Source organism: Anabrus simplex, chromosome 8, assembly GCF_040414725.1.
Source record: "Anabrus simplex isolate iqAnaSimp1 chromosome 8, ASM4041472v1, whole genome shotgun sequence".
Lineage (NCBI taxonomy): Eukaryota > Metazoa > Arthropoda > Insecta > Orthoptera > Tettigoniidae > Anabrus > Anabrus simplex.
The window spans coordinates 103,975,757-103,999,545 of record NC_090272.1 but is presented as its reverse complement, the minus strand read 5'-3'; the positions used below and the strand labels follow the sequence as shown (position 1 = coordinate 103,999,545).

At 37.2% G+C, this 23,789-nt stretch overlaps 1 protein-coding gene across 3 annotated transcripts in view; it reads left to right on the top strand.

The window, feature by feature from the left end:
* Rbpn-5 (Rabaptin-5) overlaps positions 1-23,789 on the top strand; it is a 238,044-nt gene that overhangs the window by 94,484 nt on the left and 119,771 nt on the right. For all 3 annotated transcript variants that reach the window (XM_067152405.2, XM_067152404.2, XM_067152403.2), the window contains exons 7-8: positions 4,765-4,882; positions 16,711-16,824. In XM_067152405.2, the coding sequence (XP_067008506.1) occupies positions 4,765-4,882; positions 16,711-16,824 (232 nt within the window). The remainder of the gene's footprint in view (positions 1-4,764; positions 4,883-16,710; positions 16,825-23,789) is intronic.

The window sequence follows — 23,789 nt, the reverse complement described above, 5'->3', positions numbered from 1 at the left end:
TTAACACATTCTGATCATATTTTATTGTAACTTATGTATAAGGTTTTTACTTGTATGTCATTCCACTACCATCCATCCTCTTGTTCATCCATATTAATTTAGTTCATGTCTTTTGCTCGCAATTTCGGCTAGGCTGATGATGGTCCAAAAAAATGGACCAAAACTAGTACCTGACACTATCATAATGTAATGTTTTGTTAAACGTTATATGATTTTAAGTATTGAGAAGGTTGAGCAATGAATCTTGTATTCATTTTAAGTTAAGACTTAACTCAATACGGAACTCAACCATGACGTTTATTACTTTAAAACAGTTTATCATGTAAAGTAGAAGATTAATTAAGATATCAGTCTGAAGGACTCTGTTAGAATGAAAGCCATAAAGGCACAGAATAATCAATTGTTCGGTGTTCAATTCTTGATGGAAAACACGAAAGATGAAAAAGTTATAACATTTGCTCATCCAGTCTGAAGATTTTCAATGCAGCTTTTCACAGAATAAAAATGTAAAACATTGCAACGGGCCAGCCGCCTGTGAAATGTTCCGCTCTCTCCACTCAGGGATATTTTCACCCGATGTCTGACCGGCGAAACGAAGTAATAGCACGCTTATATAGGTGGTGAAGCGAGTCCAGAAGTTACTCGACGAAAAATACGTAAGCATGACGTCACAGCGGAGCAGCAGCAGTGCAGGGGAACAAGCCAGTTTGTGAACAGCTGGGTGAGCAAGCAGACGGAGAGAAAATGGCAGCAGTAGAATGCAACGGATGGCAGACAGTAAGAAGAAAAAATCTTGATGTAGTAGAGAGGCCGTAACAGTCATAAGAAGACTTGGAATGTACTCGGACAGATGGGCATACCTGAACGTCTCGTTGTCATGATGTGTAATCTTTACCTGGGACAAGAATCCAACGTTAAAATTGAGCATAGTGAAACAGAACGGTTCCCCATTAGCAAAGCTGTAAGACAAGGCTGTATACTTCCACCTTACTTGTTCAGGCTGTATGCTGAGTACATCATGAGGAAATGTGGATTGGATGAGTCACTTCATAGGTTTAAGATTGATGGATTGAATATAAACAATTTGAGGTGTGCAGATGACACCTCGTTGGTTGCTAAAAGTAAGGAAGAGCTCGAGGACATCATAATGAAAGTTAGAGATGGGCCTGTATCTGAATATCAACAAAACCAAAATCATGACAAGTTTGCAATCGAACATTATGATAAATAATGAAATAATCAAAACCACATCCGAGCGACTGGAGTGGGACATTAATGATGATGATGAATGAAGTAATCAAAGAGGTAAATCATTTCTGTTTGTTGAGATCAACCATCAATAGAAGTGGCTCAAACAGTTCAGAAATTCACTGAAGACTTGCTCTTGGAAGAGCAGCATTCAAAGGTCTGGACAAGATCTTCAAGTGTTCAGATATATCTTTACAGATTAAATTCAGATTGGTTAAGGAATTGGTCTTTCCCATAGCTACATATGGTTATGAAAGGTAGGGATGTAGGAAGCATATTGATACATCTGAGCTCTGTTTGAGAAGGATATTGTATATCCCTTAGACAGCCAAAAAGACAAATGCACGAGTCATTTAAAAGATCAAACAATATCTGTCTCTTGAGGCATTCATTACAAGATTACAGCTGTCATATATTAGACACGTTATGAGATGCTCTGGTTTATTGAAAAATAATACTGTTGTGTTTGGGAAGGTGGAGAGGTCTCGGAGGCAAGGGTGGCCAGCATTGAGATGGATAGACTCCATCAAATCAAACATGGATATGTCATTAAATGATCTGAAGTACATAGTTGAAGACCAAAACATCTGGAGGCTGTCCATCCATGCAGTCGCCAGGAGTCGACGTCGACTTGATGGCACCTGATCCTCATCAAGTATCCCCTCCCATTAATAGACACCCACCAGATACTTATCGTTCTACGTTGTGATTTTATTTGATGTAAATAAATATCACACGAGAACACGTTCACTTCCTTATTAAAATGACTTTATTTACACTGTATGTCACAACACACAATTATACACAGTAGCAAATGACACTATATACAACACTCAATAGCGGAGAACCCTGAAGTCGATTCTGACAAGTACAGATATCAACAACACTGACGCGCGCACTCTAACATACTCTCTCTTGAATTCCCCACCTCCCTCACTCACTCACTCACTCACTCACTCACTCACTCACTTGAGTCCAGTGATCTGACTCCACCTCGGAGCCCAACAGTCACTCCCAGTCCATCACTTGCCTGAGACCCAAGAACTAAGAACTGCGAACTTAGAACTAAGAACTGACAGCTCGATATTTATATTACTTGAGGAACCATCTAGAATGATCGACTTCTGGAAGAGTTCTTACAACACTCTAATGAAACACACTCGAAACATCGATCGACCAGCTAGTCAAATGGTTACTCGAATGTTCTTTCAATATTTAAAAATGTACATTGAAATATCTGCAACATTCGTAATGTCTCTACATGTATCTGGATAATATAACCTTGCAGTAAGTTTCCAGAACCCTTCATATATATACCAAATTTAGTACAATAAGTCTAACATACGAACATTACGGAATTTTCTACCGCTTTCGACTCTTTAGATTTTGAGGTTATAAACAGTATGTATTTGATGTTATACAATTTTATACTACATATTTACAGGGAAATCATATATTAATCATATTTAACATTTAATAAAAGATCATTTAGCCTTAAATAAACTATAATTAAAATATATTAAACATAATAATGGAAGGTTTTACACCAATTACGATGTTGTACCTACGACATACTAACAAATTTTTGCATCCAATGAGTGTTCAGATTAGAGAAGTTTCACAGTAATTACTTTTAGTATCTTACGTAAATGTCATGTATAAAAATCATACTACTCCCTCAGTGGCATTAAACACCAACCGTCATCCCATTCAGTAAAGAAATGAAGAACCTAGGTGTATACTCCTGATTGGTCTGCACACATAAGAAATATATGTAGAAAGATATACGCGATGCTGCACCCACTCAAATGATGTAAGGACATTTTCCTGCATGACATAAAGATGAAACGTGTCCAAATCTTGATACTACCAACACTTGACTATTGTGACATCCTCGTTGATGCAGCTCATGAACAAACCACGAAACTTCAGCGACCGTTGAACTCGGTTCTTAGATTTGTTTTTAACTTAAGTTACAATACTCGCATAACCCTTAGCTACACAGCTCTTTCCTGGTTGAAGGCAATGGAAGTTGCATATACTTATGTTGATGTATAGAACTCTGAATGAAAAATCACACCAAATACATTTCTTCATACCGAGCAAGTGGCTGCACGGTTTGGGTCACATAGCTATCAGCTTACATTCTGGTAGTAGGTTCGAACCCCACTGTCAGCAGCTATGAAGGTGGTTTTCCATGGTTTCCCTTTTTCACACCAGACAAATCCTGGGCTGTACCTTTATTAAGATCATGGTCGCTTCCTTCCCACATCTACCTCTTACGTAACCCATCGTCGCCACAAAATCTATCTGTCTCTGTGTGATGTAAAACAAATTGTAAAAATTAACCTTCAGAATTCAATTTCTTGTCCTCATTCCAAATTGTAACACAGACCTGGTACTTACCCTGCTATTCCCATCAACCACTCTTCTATGTATGATAGATTCTTCATTGTGGCTGAGTCACGACTTTGGAATTCACTTCCAGCTGCATTCAGGTGCTCTAAGTCAATCTCAAAATTTGAGGCTGCATGCAGAGATTACCTGCTGTTTTGTGGGATTGTGGTACAGTAGATAGGCTAGTAACAATGTCATATTTACTGCACAACTGAAGCATACTGTTCATTCTTATAAGTAATATTAAGTTGTTATTTTATTGTGTGAATGTACATAATATTTAGCTTTTACCTTGTGTACAGTACATAGAGTTTAAGCAATATCACTTTTTTATTGCCATATTTGTTTTCCCATTATGTTATGTATTATGTTCTGTTTATGCATTTACCGGGTGAGTTGGCCGTGCGGTTAGGGGCGCACGGCTGTGAGCTTGCATCCGGGAGATAGTGGGTTCAAATCCCGCTGTCAGCAGCCCTTAAGATGGTTTTCTGTAGTTTCCCATTTTCACACCAGGCAAATGTTGGGGCTGTACCTTAACGCCACGGCCGCTTCCTTCCAACTGCTAGGCCTTTTCTATCCCATCGTCGCCATAAGACCTATCTGTGTCGGTGCGACATAAAGCCACTAGCAAAAAAAAAAAGTTTATGGATTTAGTTCTGTTCTTGGTTTGTATTTTTCTTGTTTTTCATTATGATGGATTTTTTTCCCTTTCTTTTTACCTTTTGCTTCAGATTTATTTTATTTTGTTTGTTGAGCATTACTTTTTTTATTCAATGTATATTCTCAAAATTTCTTATTTAGCTATAAATAAGTTCATTCATTTTAAGTTAACTAGTCACCTGTTTACTAACTATATTGACTATGTAATGACTTTGTGACAGTAAAGAAGTTATATTAAGTTATGCTTTTATCAAGATGACTTGTTCTTCCCCTCTATTTATGCATTTAGAGACAAATCTGGACTCGGAGTGCATGGATGTTACAGTACCGGTATCTAACATTTTGAGACAATGAGACAAGCCATAGAGAGCATCACTTCACAACTTAGTTTAGTTCTTTAAATGTTAATGTTTTGTTCATTCCTGACTAGGATGAAAATGCACTTTTTAATTTTTACAGGGAGTCTCACCTAATAGACTACCAGTTCATGTGAAAACTCTCAAGAATGAAACCAGTAGTAATGTAGATTCGGACAATCAGCAAGCAGAATACCAGTGTGCTTCCACCAATTCTCCAAGTATGTAGATGATAAGCACTTTCTAACTAGAAATGAAATAGATTGCCTCTGAAACACCATATTTTTAACAGCTCATTACTTTTTTGCTACTGTATAAAATTCCTCAGGTACTCTGCTAGGAATGACAAATTAAATGGCTTGAAACAACAAATTACTATGTAAAAAAATCATTAGATTTAAATGTCCATCACTTCCACGTGCGAGTGTGTCCACGCGTGCGTGCGAAGAAGACGCTGATATTATTAGTAGTAGTACAATGTACTAATTTAACAGTAACTAACAAAACATTACATAAATGGGAACCATTATCAGTTTCAGTTAAATTGACGTTCTATGTATAGTTTGGATCCTTGGCTGAATGGTCTGCATCAGAACATTGATTGTGCTGAGCCAAGTAGTTAAGATGGTGGGTTCAATCATGGCTCAGTACAGTGGTGTTTAGATATGCTCAAATATGCCAGCCTCATGTCGTTAGTTTTACAGGCATGTAAGAGAAACAATTAAGAAACAGTGTTAGGTAAAAGAACTCCTGCAGTACTAAATCCCAGCTCCTTGGCATCTGTGAAAACTGTAAAAGTCATTAGTGAGACGTAAAATAATAATAATAATAATAATAATAATAATAATAATAATAATAATATTAAATAAGGAAAATAAAGGAAATATTTAGCATATAAGACAATAAGACTTGTACAAATAACTTTTTAAAAATAATTCCTAGTTCCTGCTGGCTGATGTGGAATAAAATGTAATGTTTACTCTACAAATTGGGAGTGGGAGTGACTGTCCCTCCTCGTCCCACCCCCTAATCGCCGCTACTGTTTGTAGACACGCCAAAGATGCAGAAAAGGAAATCTAATAACTTATTAATTTATACACGTGTAGACATTTCACTCGATGGAAGAGTTACTTGTATAAAACAAAACTAATATTGTTCGGTGAAGTACGTGTGTAGAAGGCATACGTCTGTTTGGAGCTTCTGTTGCATTCCGACCAGATTGTTCAGTTTAAAATAATGTCTGTGTATTCACCGATGCTGATCACACTAGCCATTGCCGACATGCAGACAGCAAATATAGTGCGGCTGTACCATACCACCAGCCTAGAACTATGCGGTCGAAAACGATGTTTACTAATGCAAGGGGCGCATTAGACCGGTAACATGCTGCCAGCGACACTCCGTTTCTATCTCTTCATATTCTGACGTAATCTGCCCGCTGGCAGCAGTTCCCCTGTGAAAATCAGTTGGTAGACATCCCACTCATCATTTGTGCATGCGGGGCATTTATTAGTAGAAAGTACGGCGTTCAAGAGCCACCTGGTATAATTGTTGTTATTATTCCCATGGCTAAATTGCTAGTGTGTTGGTCTTTGGTCGAAGGGATCCCGGATTCGATTCCCGGCCGGGTTGAGGATTTTAACTTCCTTTGGTTAATTCCTCCGGCTTGGGGATGGATGATTGTGCTGTCTTCATTTAGAACGCATCTTCAATAGGGCCCCATCCTCACAGATACGCAGATTGCCTACAGAGCATCAACTCGAAGGACCTGCACCACGCGTTTCTGGAGGCCACTTGCTATCATTACTACTACTACTACTACTACTACTACTACTACATTGATTGCTGTACATGCCATGAGCAATTCCTGTGATGACTGCTGTTTTTAGAGAGTTGATTCAAAAGATATCTCATTCATGAGGTACTTGATACATCCTCAGGGGAAGAATTTTTTTTTTTTGCTATTTGCTTTACGTTGCACCGACACAGATATGTCTTATGGCGATGACGGGATAGGAAAGGCCTAGGAATGGGAAGGAAGCGGCCGTGGCCTTAATTAAGGTACAGCCCTGCATTTGCCTTGTGTGAAAATGGGAAACCACGGAAAACCATCTTCAGGGCTGCCGGCAGTGGGATTCGAACCCACTATCTCCCGATTACTGGATACTGGCCGCACTTAAGTGACTGCAGCTATCGAGCTCGGTAGGGGAAGAATCAAAATGTGTCATCAGGTGATCTGAGTAGCCAGACAATGCATTTACCCTGACCTATCCATCTGTTCCCAAACCAGGCTATTATTTGATCCCTTGCACCACTGATGTTTAATATAAAGTGGTTTCTGTATGAATTCAGGCAACAAAGGGAGGAACAAATTGAGACTCCTTTCCCTCTTTACCACTCAAGCCAATAATAACTGATACATCTTTTTGCACTAACATTCCTATACAAAATATGTTCATCCTAGTGTTCTCTCTCTTCTTTGTCAACTTGTATAAATAGGCAGCACCTTGTATATAGAGTTGTCCACCAGCCCCTCATAACTTACTTTTATTCACAATAGAGATAGGAAAAAGCAAGGATTGGGAGGGAAGTGGCCTTAGCCATAATAACAGCCCCAGCAATTTTTCTGTTGTAAAACTGGGGAGTTTATGGAAAACCATCTTCAGGGCTGTTGATGGTAGGGTTCGAAGCCATGATCTCCAGAATGCAATCTTACATGGCCTGCTGTACTGTGCAGCAACTCAATTGGTTGCAGAGTACTATAGTCCCCCCCCTTTCTGCTGCTATTTAGGCTACACTCACCCGAATAACAACACTGTAATGAAAGCTACACTTTGTATAGTGGCGTGTCACTTTATTTTCTTCCTTTAGAAAAGTCATACTCATGTTTTGCCATGTGTAATTGGAAGACAGACGACAGCTGCCTAACATTTGGCATATGCACTAACAAAGTTCATGGTTGCAACAGGCAAAGAGTAACGTGGAAGATACTTTTATTTCTATTTTTGAACCAATGTTGAAACAAATGATGTGTTACTAAACACCAGCTGAATGATGCTTTTGCAATAGAACATTGTACATGATTTAAACATTGTTTAAGAATTGGAAAGGAACAAACGAGTGCCAAATCAAATTGTATCAGATAGAAAGTTGAACAGGAACACAATGAAAGGCCAGTGTAGGAATAGGGAGCAACAGCAAGAGAAAAAAGGGACAAACATGAAAACATAAAAGGACAAGGACAATCTCCACATCTTCATACACAGCCATCTTTGAATGGACCGGCTCTCTCCTCATCAATTCCTGCTCTACATCCATCTCTTCTCAGCCCCCTGTGAATTCTCTTCTGCTTCCCAGCTTCATCATGAGGGTGAGCATAAACACTCATTGAGGGGCTGTCTTGACAAATTTTCAGTCTTGATACAGGAAGTGTAGGATAGGAAGAAAGTTGGGTAAATATGAGAAATGGGAAGAAATATAAGATTAAGATGAATACAAGTGGTAAAATATTAGGAAGATAGGACAAAGGCTGGTAAGAGTACCAGTGGCATAGCCATGTTGAAGCACTGGATCTCTGAAGTTACATCGGACGTGGTCACTGCTTGGATGGGCAGCTCATGCTGTTGGGTAGAGGAGGAGCAGGAAGGAATTGGCCACCCTACTGCAAGTAACATCCAGCTTAGGATGGCTGATCAGTGACCTTTAGCTTAGCTGGGAGCAATGACTAGGTTGCCAGCATCCAGGTTTGGATAAGACATTTCATTAAATTGGTATGACTGGGTACTCGTGCACTTGTCTTGTAATATAGGAGGATAACATCAGTATACTGGGGGCAGTATACAAGGCCTATTCAATAAAATGAAATTTGAAAATAACCCTTGTAGCAATTCCTATATCATAAGCAATTCATTGAGAGCAGACAACTGACTGCCAATATGTTCCGGAGCCTGGAACAATGCTTGCAAGCAATGGGGCACTTCTGAAGGACACATCCTGTTAAAGATGCTCTGATAACGTCTGATCTTAATGATGAGGTTGACTTAGATGCTATCCGGAATGATCCTCATATTGGTAAACGGGCACTTGTACAACTGACCAATATCAGCTAGTTGACTCTTTTGTAAACTTTTCGTATCATAAAATTTCTTCCATACCTTCTGGAATTACATCAGGAGTTCCATGGTCTGATTTCATCAGCTGATTAACATTTTGTACATGGATGTTACTCAGTGTTATCAATGCTGTAACTTTTTTTTATAAACAATCCCCTACCACTGATCCACTGAGGCAGTTATATGCTGCACTGAAATTGTATGAAAAGTTTTCTTTTGGTGCCTGTGTTAAAATTTTTTGCTCCATCTGCTAAAACCTACAGTATATGGTGTTATGTAGTGCAGCACATTATATAGCAGATTTCTTACCCTGAGTTAAACATTCTGGGGTTCTATTGTTTTGTATGAGAAGATTCCTTCATGTTCACTTTCAAGTGTAATTTGTTACATTTTGTAGATTACTTGTAGATTCATTGTATTAATATTTCATTTGATTGTGCTGAAGATTTTTTTCTTTATATTTGTGCAATTCCTGTAAGGTATAGATTGTTTTGCCACGTAGGCTGCTACAGATTCATTGTATTATTTCTTTATTTGCCGGTACTTGGAGATATTTTTTAATCTGTGTATTTTTTCTGTGTTTTAATAATTGTTTTTGTCTACATATCAAAATTATTTCAAATATACCTATACCGAGACCCTCATTTTTGAAGTATAGTACATGGCCTATTGCAGTTCTTATTTTCACTATCCACTTTAAAGCAACAACAGACTTTATAATTTATGTTTGTCTTGTTTCTCCTGTTGACATAAGTATGTCTTAGAGCTGGGGGTCATCCAAAAATTTATGTAAATAATATCATGTAACAAAGCCGGCCCCGCGGTGTAGGGGTAGCATGCCTGCCTCTTACCCGGAGGCCCTGGGTTCGATTCCCAGCCAGATCAGAAATTTTTACCTGCATCTGAGGGCTGGTTCGAGGTCCACTCAGCCTAGCTGATTACAATTGAGGAGCTGTCTGACGGTGAGATAGTGGCCCCGGTCTAGAAAGTCAAGAATAACGGCCTAGAGGATCCATCGTGCTGACCACACGACACCTTGTAATCTGCTGGCCTTTGGGATGAGCAGCAGTCGCTTGGTAGGCCATGGCTCTTCGGGGGCTGTTGCACCATGGAGTTTGGCTTTTTTTAGTATCGTGTAACAAAATGTGTGTGATGTGCACCTAGTAACCATGCAGGCTGTGATGATGACGATGATTATGATGATCATGGTAATCATATTGCCTTAGTTACAGTGTGCAAGCATTTTAATTTGATGCCATCTGGCTGCTTGCTCCATTTTACTCTAGGCCTGCTAGATGGAAGAGTAAACCGAATCTCTCTTGGACATCTATGGCCACGTTTTAATTAATTTTGTTATATTAACACCAAATGTGTCACCAGAGATCTTTTACGTGTGGACATCACATGTCATGGAGTTCGAAACAACTTTTTTCCGCCCTTCAAAAATCCAACTACCTCTGCCGGGTTTGGACCCAGTATCTTGGGATCCAGAGGCCGACACTCTACCACTGATCCACACAGGAGTCACTTATGTAAAGTATGAATAGATGGCCAGGAAGTGTTATCTAGCAACTGTGCAGGCTATGTCTTATGGCTGGCAATCTTCTGAAATTAGCAGATATTAATGGATGACCATGACCAAGAAAAATACAAGACATATTTGTGATCATTTGATTTTCCCGTAGCGAAATTTGACTCCATATTTCTGCTACCACTTCCCACACTATGTGTCATGAAGTTTATCCTTTGTTCATGTTGCTATCCTTCTGTATAGCATACAGTTCTCCAGTAATTGTCCAGGGTTTAACCTTTTAATATCTTTTTCTGATTTATAAATTCCTTTATAATGATGTAGACCATTTATGGACAAACCCCAAACCACAACCACTTGATATACAACTTACAGAGCCAGCAAATATTGCATAGTTCAGAATGAACTGGTAGATGGAGGTACAAGCGGTCAAATGATTGCAGTAACGGTTGCTGATATTTAGACAAACACTGATTACAGTTTATATGCGCTTTTAACTATAAACAAATAATAAATTACAAGATTTTACTTTTCATTTCATTTCTTTTACATTTGTTAATCATCATCATCATCATCATCATCATCCATTTCCTTTGCCCAGCTCCCACCAGGTTGGAATATGTATGGGATCTTTCCTTCTTCCTCTGTCCAACCACTATTATTACTCTTTAACTGTGTTCTAGTCCAGGTTTCTTCTAATTATACTGTTCTTGATCATTTTCAACCACTTCAGTTGGAATCTCTTACCCACCCTCATTATATCTGGGTCTCCGTCATCTGCTCTAGCCATCCCTTCCTTTTTCATCCTTTTAACATGTCCAAACCATGATCATAGATTTTGATTCTCATAGGGAACCTGAAATATTTGTCCCAAGTGAGTAAATTTATAATACCAATATAGTTGGTCCGTTGTTGGACGTTATAAATTTTCCAGCTCTCTCATTCCTGGTTGCCATCGTTTTGCCCCATTGTGCTAAGTTGGACTCATCAGTTGGTAAATAGCACACCTACCAAGATGCATGGCTAGTGCATACCGTGGAGTTGAAGACTTTTTACAAGTCCTGCTTTAAAATAGGTGAAACATTAGCATATGTCAGAATCCAACCAGGAAATAATAGTCCGGATGTTGTTATCTTTCTGTAACTTCTTCTTTTGTGTTCTCCTGTCAGATTCAGTTTGTTATTCTCGTCACTGTATTTATCTAAGGACACTACATGTTTTGAAAAGAACATACAGTCTCTACTTACACAATTTGCCTTGGTAATTTATTCTGTCTTTTTTATTCAGTTCTTTTCAATCCGGCAAGTAGCACAGTAACTTCAGGAATGCAGAACTTTGGACAGAATGTAATATTATTGCTTATGCAGTTTGAGGCTCAAATATTCAATGCATAATATCCAGTTTGTAAAATGCCTGCTTATGATAATGTTCACACTTCATAAATGACCATTTAATTAAATATCTACTGGAAAACATTGTGACTCATCTATGTCCACTAATTTTATTACATAAATGTCCAGTGTTACAGAGGTTCCATTTATTAAGTGTGCACAGATTTTATTATCAAACATGTCCATTGTCTGATGATTAGAGTGAAGGAAACAGTTCCTGTATTTGCCACAAATGTTTGAAAACAGATGTCTGCCAGTTACAACATTAGGGGAATTTGCCATCATTGCATTAAGAAGTTTAAATATACAGTCCAACAAATTTAAACATTTTTTTGTTCTCGGAAATGGAAATATGCATTTTTAGTTAATTCACATATGCTGATTTTGAATCTAAAGCTCATTTTTCTCTATAACCTAACAGTTATTTTGGAGGACATAATGAACTGCCTATATCATACTGCATAGGCTGTATAATTCACTGTGTTCATTTGCAGTTTTCTATTATTTTCTATTATTATATTTGGTGCAATTTCAACCCAAATCATCCATAATCCAAAATACACAATAACAGAAATATATTAAGTATCTAAAATTGTATTTATGTTGCAATTAAGACTTTATGTAGTAAAAATTATTACCTTCTTAAAACATTTTCCTCGAAGACTTGCGCCTTTAAGATGGCTCTGAAACATCTGTGATATCAATTATCTTGATATTGGTCTGTATTGATACAATTACAACAGATAGACTTAAGGATTCCACCTAATCAATACATATTTATTTATTTATTTATTTATTTATTTATTTATTTATTTATTTATTTATTTATTTATTTATTTTTTTATATATGTGACTATATATATAATCACATTGTGGAACTAGTTTCAATTATATAATGATCATCTTCAGCCACTTATAACTAAAAATTAACAAAACATTTGACTCTGTATGTGTACAGAAAACAATGACAAAACTTATACATTAAAAACTGGCTAGGCCTTTCCTATCCCACCGTCGCCATAAGACCTATCTGTGTCGGTGCGACGTACAGCCCCTAGCAAAAAAAAAAAAAAAAACTGGCTGATGTGCTCATGAGTTATGTTGTAAGGTTTGATGTGTCTCAGTGGCTCAGACGGTTAAGGCGCTGGCCTTCTAACCCCAACTTGGCAGGTTCAATCCTGGCTCAGTCCGGTGGTATTTGAAGGTGCTCAAATACGACAGCCCCGTGTCGGTAGATTTACTGGCACGTAAAAGAACTCCTGCGGGACTAAATTCCGGCACCTCGGCGTCTCCGAAGACCTTAAAAAGTAGTTAGTGGGACGTAAAGCAAATAACATTATCATTATTAAAAAAGTACAATTTGCATCTGTGACGTCACTACAGGTATAAATTTCTTAAAATTAAAATTACTTCCAATGACATTCACATTGGATAAAATAGTGTATTGATGAATATAAAATTTATCCCATTTAATTAGTTGGAGTCTGTGGAAAGTGCATCTATGAGAATTTCAGCATTCAGATAATCATAAATTGTCATATGAGTACTGTCAGTTGAAACCCATAAGTTGGGTAATAAGATGATGCTGAGGAGAAATTGGCAGTTTTTCTTGAGAAAATTTCAATAGAGTTGATTGCCTATGTTTAATTTTTGAACTCCTATAGTTTTCTGGAAGTTTGAATGGGGTGTGGTTAATTTACATTTGTAGAACCTCATAGCTGTATATGAATTTGTAAATTGTGGCAATACGGGTTGTTTAAGATAACATCTCCGGTAGCACCGTCACTGGTGATTGTACACTGAGAAGGTGCTAGCATTAGGGCCTAGGGAAACAGGAACATGCCCAGAGAGGAAGCTAGGTGACCGAGGTTAGGGAGCTTTCCATCTGTAAATTCATCTGTCTTTTATTCAATGGTAACAACATATTTACAGTACCATAACCGAAAAACCTTTTCAAAGTAATCCAATAAACTCCTATTGGCTTGTATATACAACCGAGAACATAATATCTTTTACCCACAGGTAATATAACAGAAACACAATTACTACTAGAATATAACTTTTGAAAAATACATACTACAAAAAGAAACGGCCTTCAACTGGCCATAGGCACCTGGACTACGAACCCGGCACATCCACACAGCACAGCACACACAGAAGCACAACTCTAATTCAATTAAACACCCATTCGCGGCCTCAGGCATTAACCTTTCACTCAATATACACATGCAACATTCACTCACGACTTACGCTCCTATGTTCGCAGCCCAGAAGCCTTGGGTTCGAAAGGAACCCCCAAGTAGATGCTCTAGAGAGCGACAAATAAATAATGAGGATCAAACGCTGGATACTACCAGCCACCAAGACTACACTTGAGAAGGGAAGGGGAAGGGACAGGAGGGGGAACAACCAATGTAGAAACAGAAAATACACTCAACACATAGCGCAGGCGCACTTCAAGTGTCTGTAAGAGTCTTTTGAGTCTGAGAGCGTAATTAGAAGTTTCTCATTATACAATTTTTTTTAAAATACATGAAAACATCTGTGATAACACAGAGTTGAATTTTAGTGGCTGAAGATGGTCATTGCCGACCCCGTGGTGTAGGGGTAATGTGCTTGCCTCTTACCCAGAGGCCCCGGGTTCGAGGGCTGGTTCGAGGTCCACTCAGCCTACGTGATTAGAATTGAGGAGCTACTTGACGGTGAGATAGTGACCCTGATCTAGAAAGCCAAGAATAACGGCCGAGAGGATTCGTCATGTTGACCACACGACACCTCGTCATCTGCAGGCCTTTGGGCTGAGCAGCGGTCGCTTGGTAGACCAAGGCCCTTCAGGGCTAGAGTGCCATGGAGTTAGGTTAGAAGATTATCATTATATGATTGAAACTAGTCCCACCACAGTGTGATATATACAAATAAATATGTATTGATTAGGTGGAATCCTTAAGTCTGTCTATTGTAACATCAGTGATAAGTTGCCAGCAGTAATTGGCAAGCATGTTGGACACTGATTTCCCTTTTTATTGCCTTTCCATTTTTAATAAGTCCTGATGGAACCTTTGCCCATGCTCATCCCTGACCTTACCAAGATTCAGTGGAAAGAAATCCAAGTGCGAATGAAGGAAGTGAATCTTAAGAGACATGTTGCATCCAAGTGTCTTATAAGCCCTCAGAAATCTTCCACCATATCTCTGTAATTGTCTGTTCTTTAGTTTCCCTGAAAATTCACACAGCTGATTTAAAAGCAAGTTAGGCTTTTTTTTCAACAGGAATGAGAGTCCCCTCGAAACAGAAGCACTCAGTCAATCAATCAATCAATCAATCCAATCAATCGATCGATCAGTCAGTCAGTCATCAGTGATGTGCAGTTGCCCAGGTGGCAGATTCCCTGTCAATTGTTTACCTCATATTTACACTTATTTATAATTGTTTTCTTAAATTTTTTCAACGAACTGGGAAATTTATCGAACATTTCCCTTGATAATTAATTCCAGTCCCTTACTCCTTGTCCTATAAATGAATATTTGCCCCAATCTGTCCTCTTGAATTCAAACTTTATCTTCCTATTATGATCTTTCCTACTTTTAAAATCTCCATTCAAGCTTATTCTTCTGGTTATGTCATTCAACGCCAATTCACCTCTGACGGCTTGAAACACACCACATAATATAAAACAAACGCTAAAAGGTTTCCACCTATTCAATTCTATATTGTAACCTAAAAAAGTTACATATATTTGATTAAACTAGTTTTGGTCTTGCTAGAGACCATAATCAGTCAAAATTATTAAAGTTAAGGCAAAACATGAATTGTAGATAGATAAAATTTATGAAGCAAGCGAGTGTTGTTGATATTCGGTGCAAGATAAGTAAAGAGTTGCATGTTAAACACTCATCACTTCACATGTCTTGTGCAAGTTCTCTAAGTTTTCTTCCAATTTGAAGAATGCACTTCACAAAAGACCAGGTGAAACCCTTAAAATACTAGCACTTGAAGAATCTTCTAGAATTCAGTTCAGCTCAAATGTGATCACGTGCACAAATCTTCCACACTTGTTCTGTATAGTTCAAAGCCTTCAGAATTGTTTCCATACTATCATACGTTTCTTTCATATTAATGGAATATGCAACTGGGGGGTTTAACATTCCTTTAGGGTAATAAAACCAAGAAGTATAATAAGAAAATTGCCCAGGCAGGGAGACAAGTATTTCATAAAATAAAATAAAATAAAATAAAATAAAATAAAATAAAATAAAAAAGAGATTCAGTTTATGCAACGTAAAAACAGACAACAGGACAAAACAGGTGACAGTTGTTCTTGTTTATACTGAACAATTTGCATGTAATGCTTCTTTAATTGACATTTTATTCCATTACTCCAGATGTCAGAAGTTTACACTTAGTACCAAACTGATATAAATAACTTGTATTGCAAGAGAGAGAGAGAGAGAGAGAGATTTATTAACAAAATAATAAATCGCCCATCCTCCAATGAGGATGTCCATTTGGATCCAGAATGCAATCAGATTACATTTTCAATAGAATATAAAAACATCAAAAAGTGGTAATTTATAATTGTTAATGCTGTTATTGTACAGTTGTATGTAGTGAGTTTTGTGGATGCAAAACCACTTAATAACCATTACATAAGTTGCTTTATTTTATTTTATTCACATAGTGTCATAATGAAGTTCCTTGATCTACACTAAATATATAAAGAAAGAAATCTCCAGAGTATAGGGGAGTAAATGAAATTAATAAAAAATATCATTCATGATTTTAAAAATGTAAAAATCTACCTATGCAGTAACGAGTGTGACTTGATAATATTTTGGGCATTTGATCATGGACATTCAGAAGTGGATTTTTTCCAAATGGACATCTTTGTCTTTAGACCCTTTTTCTTGGACATTCTCCATTGGACATTTCTTTATATGGACATCTTACATTGAACTTAAAGGGCTTATGCATTTGTCTTTGATAATTAAAGTTTCTTTTCATTCTGTTTGTTTTAGAGGCATCCAGTTCAGTAAATATAACTGCACCTGCGTCAACTCCAGTTGAGCAGCTGTGTAAATCAAGTTCTGAAAGTCAGTCACCATTACATGAAGAACAGCCGAAAGTTTCTGGTAGGAAATTAACTTCACTGTATGAGGACTGTGTCATCTGTTTTCTTTCAAAGAAGTTAAAATTAAATGTACTTAGAGGTGGCTTAAAATTAAATGTACTTATAGGTGGCAGGGAGGACATCTAGTGGTCATGAGAGGGTAACTGGTTACTAAGTTACTGAACCCTGTTGGAGAATGAAGTTGATTCTATTCTAGCTAGGATTATGAGTCGTTGATAGAAAGATATGAACATTGGAAGTAACATGTAATAAGAAAAACACAATGACAGTTTCAGTGTGGGTTGAGGGAGAAATGGTAAACACAAAGGACAAGGACAGTGTCCGCATCTATACACTGGTGTCTACAGATAAATTGGTTTTCTCTGCATCAGTCCCAGTTCTACTATATCCATTTCTTCTCAGCCGCTGATAAGCTTTTTCTGCTTCCCAGCTTCATCAGGAGGGAAGATATCTGAACCTCCCCAGCATCAGGGTTACTGGTTCTTGGTTTAAACAGTATAGTATATTTTAGGGGCAGACGAAGGGAGGACAAGCAAAAGCAGAGCCCACTGAAACACAAGAAATTCATCACCACACAAGAAACATCAAAACAAAGAGAAAAGAAAAGAAAAAAAATACAATTACAAAGAATGTTGGTGGCAGTGACAGCAGTGGCAGCGGCTGCTGCAACTCGTATCCAACTAATGTATTCTTCAGCAATTTACATTTTCACACTCGCAATGCTTAGTGAACACAAAAGGGAAAGCCAAGTCCAAAATCACATTCCTATATGTTTTATATAATAGAAACAACAATACAACAAAAAGATAATTAGAGGATGCACCTTCAGAAGGCAAGCTTATAAATTGAACAAGCGTATGTTCGATAGCACCAATAAACATTCAAAGTACATGGTGAACCTGTAACAATACTGTCTATTATAAACTTTGAGAGTAGTTTAGCAAAACCACCACATCTAAGATTTGGAACAGTATTTAACCCTAAAAATGATATATCAAAAGACCCTAAGGACACATACATACATAAACTCTTAAAAAGCATGTTGAACCCTACAAAAGGAAAGGAGGGAAGCAAAGGCAGGCATTTAATAGGAGAAAGTGTCCTCAACAATTAGATTAAGTCTGCTTTATAAAGAGCCGGGCTGAGTGGCTCAGACGGTTGAGGCGCCAGCCTTCTGACCCCAACTTGGCAGGTTCGATCGTGGCTCAGTCCGGTGGTATTTGAAGGTGCTCAAATATGTCAGCCTCGTGTCTGTAGATTTACTGGCATGTAAAAGAACTCCTGCGAGACAAAATTCCGGCACTTTGGTGTCTCGGTAAACAGAAAAAGTAGTTGGTGAGATGTAAAGCCAATAACATTTTTGTTTTGTAAAGAAAGTCCATTGAGTAACCCGGAAGAGTATGGATTGAATAGGTGAGGAAAAATGCATCCACATATCTCACATCCAGTTGGTTTCAAAGTGGGAATTTTACCAGCCAAGCGGAAATAAGAGCGTTGTGCATTAGTAAACAGTCCGTAACCACTGAGGCAGATAACCAAGGCCAGTCAACCATAGAAACACCAAGCCTTGAAGGGCTCTGGGAAGCTGAGTCCCACAATAAAGATATAATGTCTCTTTTGCTCACCCAATATTCAAAAAGGAAGTCTCTACTAACATCTAAGACCATCTGCATGGAGGTACGAAAACACTTTGTGAAAAGTTTCATATACAATGTTGTAAGCATGGCTGAGAAACATGGACCTTGCAAAAAGTGGAAGTGATGAAACTTAAGGCCTTTGAGATGTGGTGCTGGCATTGACTATTAAGAATACCTTGGACTGATAGTCGCAAACCAGTACATTCTCAAAAGAGCAAATGAGACACGTACCTTGGTTGAAACCTTGAACAAAAGAAGAAATAGCTTTGTTTGCCACTTGCTTCACCAGTCTGACTGGTGCACCACCCTGTTTGACGGGAAAATGGAAGGTAGAAGGACTGAAGGAAGACCTAGAGTGCAATTTATAGACAACATTAAGGGCAAGAACACCTATTGCCTCTTGAAGCTGCTGGCCAAAGTATGGAAATGTTTGGAAAACATCCATGTTATCCACCAATGTTAGAGTTGAGGAGAATATGAAGTTGACAGTAACCGACAATTTCTTTTGGCACTTGGGAAAGGATGCAAAGCTAGCCAGCGAGCCTACCTGAAGCTGACCTAAAGCAGAGCACCGGCCGACGAAAAACTCACGAGAAGGGAAGGGAAATTATTCTTCTTCTTCTTCTTCTTCTTCTTCTTCTTATTATTATTATTATTATTATTATTATTATTATTATTATTATTATTCCTATTTATAATAATATTATAAAAATGATAATTATAATAATAATTTCCGAACCATTTGAAATTCATACTGGTCTTTGACAGGGAGATGGATTATCCCCATTGATGTTTACTTGTGTGCTGCAGAAAATAATGCATGAATGGAGTAAGGTATGTCCTCCGACTGCTAAGATTGGAAGAAATATTCGACTAAATTGTCTTGCATTTGCTGATGATCTGGTGCTATTAGCAAATAGTATAGAAGAAGCAAAATTTCAAGTAGAGGAACTAGGAAGATAGCAGTGAAGGTTGGGTTGAAAATATCCTTTAAAGTTGACACTCCACGTATTATATTAACCCTAGAACTGTTGCAGGTTTATCTGTCAAATGCTGCAGTTATTTTCTTCAATATACACCATGAACATAAAATCATGCCTTTAATCACATAATAATCCTAATAAATCCATAATTATACACCAATAGAAAGCAGAAAGACTGTTCTAAATGAAGATAACAAATAACGAAAAATATTGTCCCGATTTCTAACTACCATAATATGCAATTGAAAATTTCTTGTTCAAAGCAAATTGTTGAAATATTTTGCTCAAACAAAAGAATTTCTGATAGATAATTTATTGTTGAAACTTGATATTCTGAAACACACAAGTATATTCTTACATATTCCTCCACAGTTCTCCATTTATCATTTCAAATGCTAAGTAAAAAGCAATTTTTCATCGGAATGAATTTTGGGTTATTTTCGCAAATTTTGAACCTGTCGCTTGTCTCAGTTTCCTGAGGTCAATTTCTTCTTTCCTGTGTTGTGATCAAAGTCCTTATAACAATCTACACAAATATCAACAGTTCACACTTATCCCTTTGCTGGTTTCCTCAAATATTGACGTACTGCCAATAATAACATAACGTGCACCGACTTGCATATCGTTCCGGTCATCGGAATTTCCCATTACTTCCGAGGTACCTTGTACTTCGCTGTCACTTTCACTACTTTCAGGAATAATTTTCTCATCGGAATTAACACATTAACTACTGTCACTAAGATCCTCGAAAATCAGGTGCTTGATTTCAGAATTGTCAACAAAGTGGGCTGCCATCTTGATTCTAAGAACATGTGAAAGTACCTTCACTTCTACAGCTAAATAATCTTGTCTAGGCTGTTATTTGTTTTTGAAAGACTTTCAGAAGTGAGGATAAAAGTATTACTATTCAGTTGGTATCTATATTATTGCCATCTGGTGACCAATTATAGAACTACGGATGAAGAACGACACCATCTCTTAGAAAGACGATCACACTTGACAAAACAGTGCACTGTCTTCCAGAAAGATGATCCGCAGTTTTAGGGTTAAATAATACTCAGAAAATAAAATTTGTAAATAAATTTAAATATCTTGGTGAAATTGTCATTTGGAATGCTAATGAAAAAACCTCCATAGAGAATAGAACTCTAAAATTGAGACGACTACAACACAGTACATGGCCGAGTTACTAAAAACAGTCTCTTTCAGTTAATGCTAAATTTTGCCATTATAACTCCGCCATCAAACCAGAGCAACGTATGCAAGTGAAACATTATTCTAACTTAATACCCAAGCAACAAAAGACAAACTGCAGAAAGTGGATAGAAGAATTTTCTAGACAATTATTGATAAAAACATCAGGTTGATGACCAGTGGAGACTTTATCCAATTCAGTAATTTACAAGGAAAGTGAATCAATTTATTGACACGATGAGAAAACAGAGGATTGCATTTTTTGGACACGCATACCATTTGCCAAATTTTTGACCCCTTAAACAGCTATTTGATTTCTTTTGGAATAGTAAAACAAAAAACACTTGGTTTAAAGAAATACAAATGGATTTGGATGAATCGAAAATTACTAGAGAGCAAATTGAAAATAGAGAAGTGAAGAAGATTCTAAACAACAAATATACAAAACTATCACTTAACACATCAAAACGTAAGCAGTATGTTATATCAGCAGTAGAACGGGCGGCAAGATCATATAGAATGAAGAAGTTTTTGGAAAAGGAGAAATTATCAAGTTCAAAAAAATGAACTTAATTTATGTTGTACTTGATTTTGGTGCTCCAGTATGGGCATAAAGAGTGTAAATAAATTATTATTATTATTATTATTATTATTATTATTATTATTATTATTATTATTATTTCTGGTTGCAGGTGTTACTCTGAATGTGACAAACTGACGAACAGATTCTGTTGTATAGGCGAGCTCAGTGACTTAAGACTGTAAAGCACAGGCTTTTCTGAGCCCAAGCTGGCAGGTTCGATCTTGGCCCATTCTGGTGGTAATTAAAGCTCAGATACGTCAACCTTGTGGCGATAGATTTACCAGCACCTAAAAGAATTGAGACAAAATTCCAAAACTCGTAAAATTAGTTCACGGGACATAAAACCAATAATACTATTTATTTAATTATTTTTCTTTCTTTCTTTCTTTCTTTCTTTCTTCTTCCAAGACAGAAGTGTGCCATGTGTCGACACACTGCTTTGAAGCAATTTGTTGTGCCATATCAAATGTTTCGAAATGGTCAGCAGTGTCACTTCACCCATCTCTATTCCCGCCATCAGGCTGTTTGAGACAGGAAAAAATCAAAGTAAAATGGCATTACAACTAACTTATCAGGCTTCGAGTACCACAACATGATGACTAAACTGGACAGCACGCACTTTACGGCAACACATGGGCAAAACTAGCCGATTATGAATATCGGGAGAAGTTATGCAAACCGCATGACAATTCTGACGAGGAGGTTAACTACTCATTACAAGATATTAGAATCATTCCGTATTGACGGTTTTCACTTTACAAAGGAAAAATGAAATGTATCCTCCTAATTCAATACATTATATATTCCATCATTGGATGGAGTAATCAAATTTAAACATGTTTTGACTCATTTGAGCCATCTTCAGTGAAAAGGGTGGGTTTGAAGTAATTTACATAATACAGGATAAAAATGTGCCAAACATAATGAAGGAACAAATGAAAAAACAAAAGAGAGACATAACGGAAATAAAAACAGCACAATATACAATATTTACTTCATCCTAAGGAGCAACTAACAACTTGCTGGCCGGGCTGAGTGGCTTAGACGGTTGAGGCGCTGGCCTTCTGACCCCAACTTGGCAGGTTCGATCCTGGCTCAGTCCGGTGGTATTTGAAGGTGCACAAATATGTCGGCCTCGTGTCGGTAGATTTACTGGCACGTAAAAGAACTCCTGCGGGACTAAATTCCGGCACCTCGGCGTCTCCGAAAACCGTAAAAGTAGTTAGTGAGACGTAAAGCAAATAACATTATTATTATTATTATTATTATTATTATTATTATTATTATTATTATTATTATTATTATTATTAACAACTTGCTGCATTAAAATTCATTGAAAATGAGGGTTAATACAAAATATAATTGAATCTAAAAACTGTGTTAACATAAGAAGAAAATAAATGAAAAATGAATGATACAGATGGAAATTAACAATAAGTGCACATAGCGAGGTTGCGGACCTCTTAGTCTAAAAAATTTTGGTTTTATAACAATTCAAAACACGATGAAATCACTGTGCATAAAATTATTTTCATGGTTCTTTTTACCCGTATTGAACATACTTCTAATAGTTACAATTCTTGTTTTATATTCCACCTAATTCAATACATAAAAATGAAAGCACTGAGTCAAAAATTCAGGCTGAAAGTCTGCCTTTGTAGAAACACCATCACATCGAAATGGCTAGGAGGGGAGCAGGAGCGAAAAAGTTTGAGAAACCAAGCCTGAGATAACGTGCAGGTGAATTGCACATGACAAGTGATGGAAAAATGCCATAAAGCCGACATCCCCATAAGACCCATTATCAATTTCAGAAATAGTCCAACCTATGAGGTATCTCGGTTCATTCACAAATTCCTCAAGTCACACTATCGTATTCAAGCCAATACATTAGTAAAGAATTCCATAGAATTTTGCAATAAAATTAAACACTTTAATTTATCCAAATACCACACTCTTCATTCATTTGATATTTCTAAAGTGTATGCTAATGTACCCGTTAACAGCACCGTACAATTGATCAAGAACAATCTTTCCAAGTTCAGCAATTTAAATATAGGCAAAATAGATGAATTTATTCATATTCTGAACTTTACATTGAATAACAGTTTCTTCACTTTCAATAATGTCATTTACCAACAGATAGGTCTTCCCATGGGGTCACCAGCTTCAAGAATCCTTGCGGATATTTACATGGATCATTTAGAACATTCTCACATCATTGGTAAGATTAATGGCATTTAACACTGGACACTTTGTAGATGACACGTTTGTTACTTTAGACTCCCGCATTACTAACAGCAACACAGTACTTGAATTTCTCAACTCCATTGACCTACATATAAAATTCACAATAGAGTCAGAAAACAGTAATGCCCTTAATTACCTGGACTTAACCATTATGTGCAACAGCAACAACACTTTATCCTTTAATATATACAGGAAACCCACCCACACCATCAATACCATCCAACAAACCTCTGTGCATCCAGACATACATAAGAAAGCAGCTTCGAGTAGCATGGTCTTCAGAGCATTAATTGTTCTTTTATCTTGAAAGAATTACAAA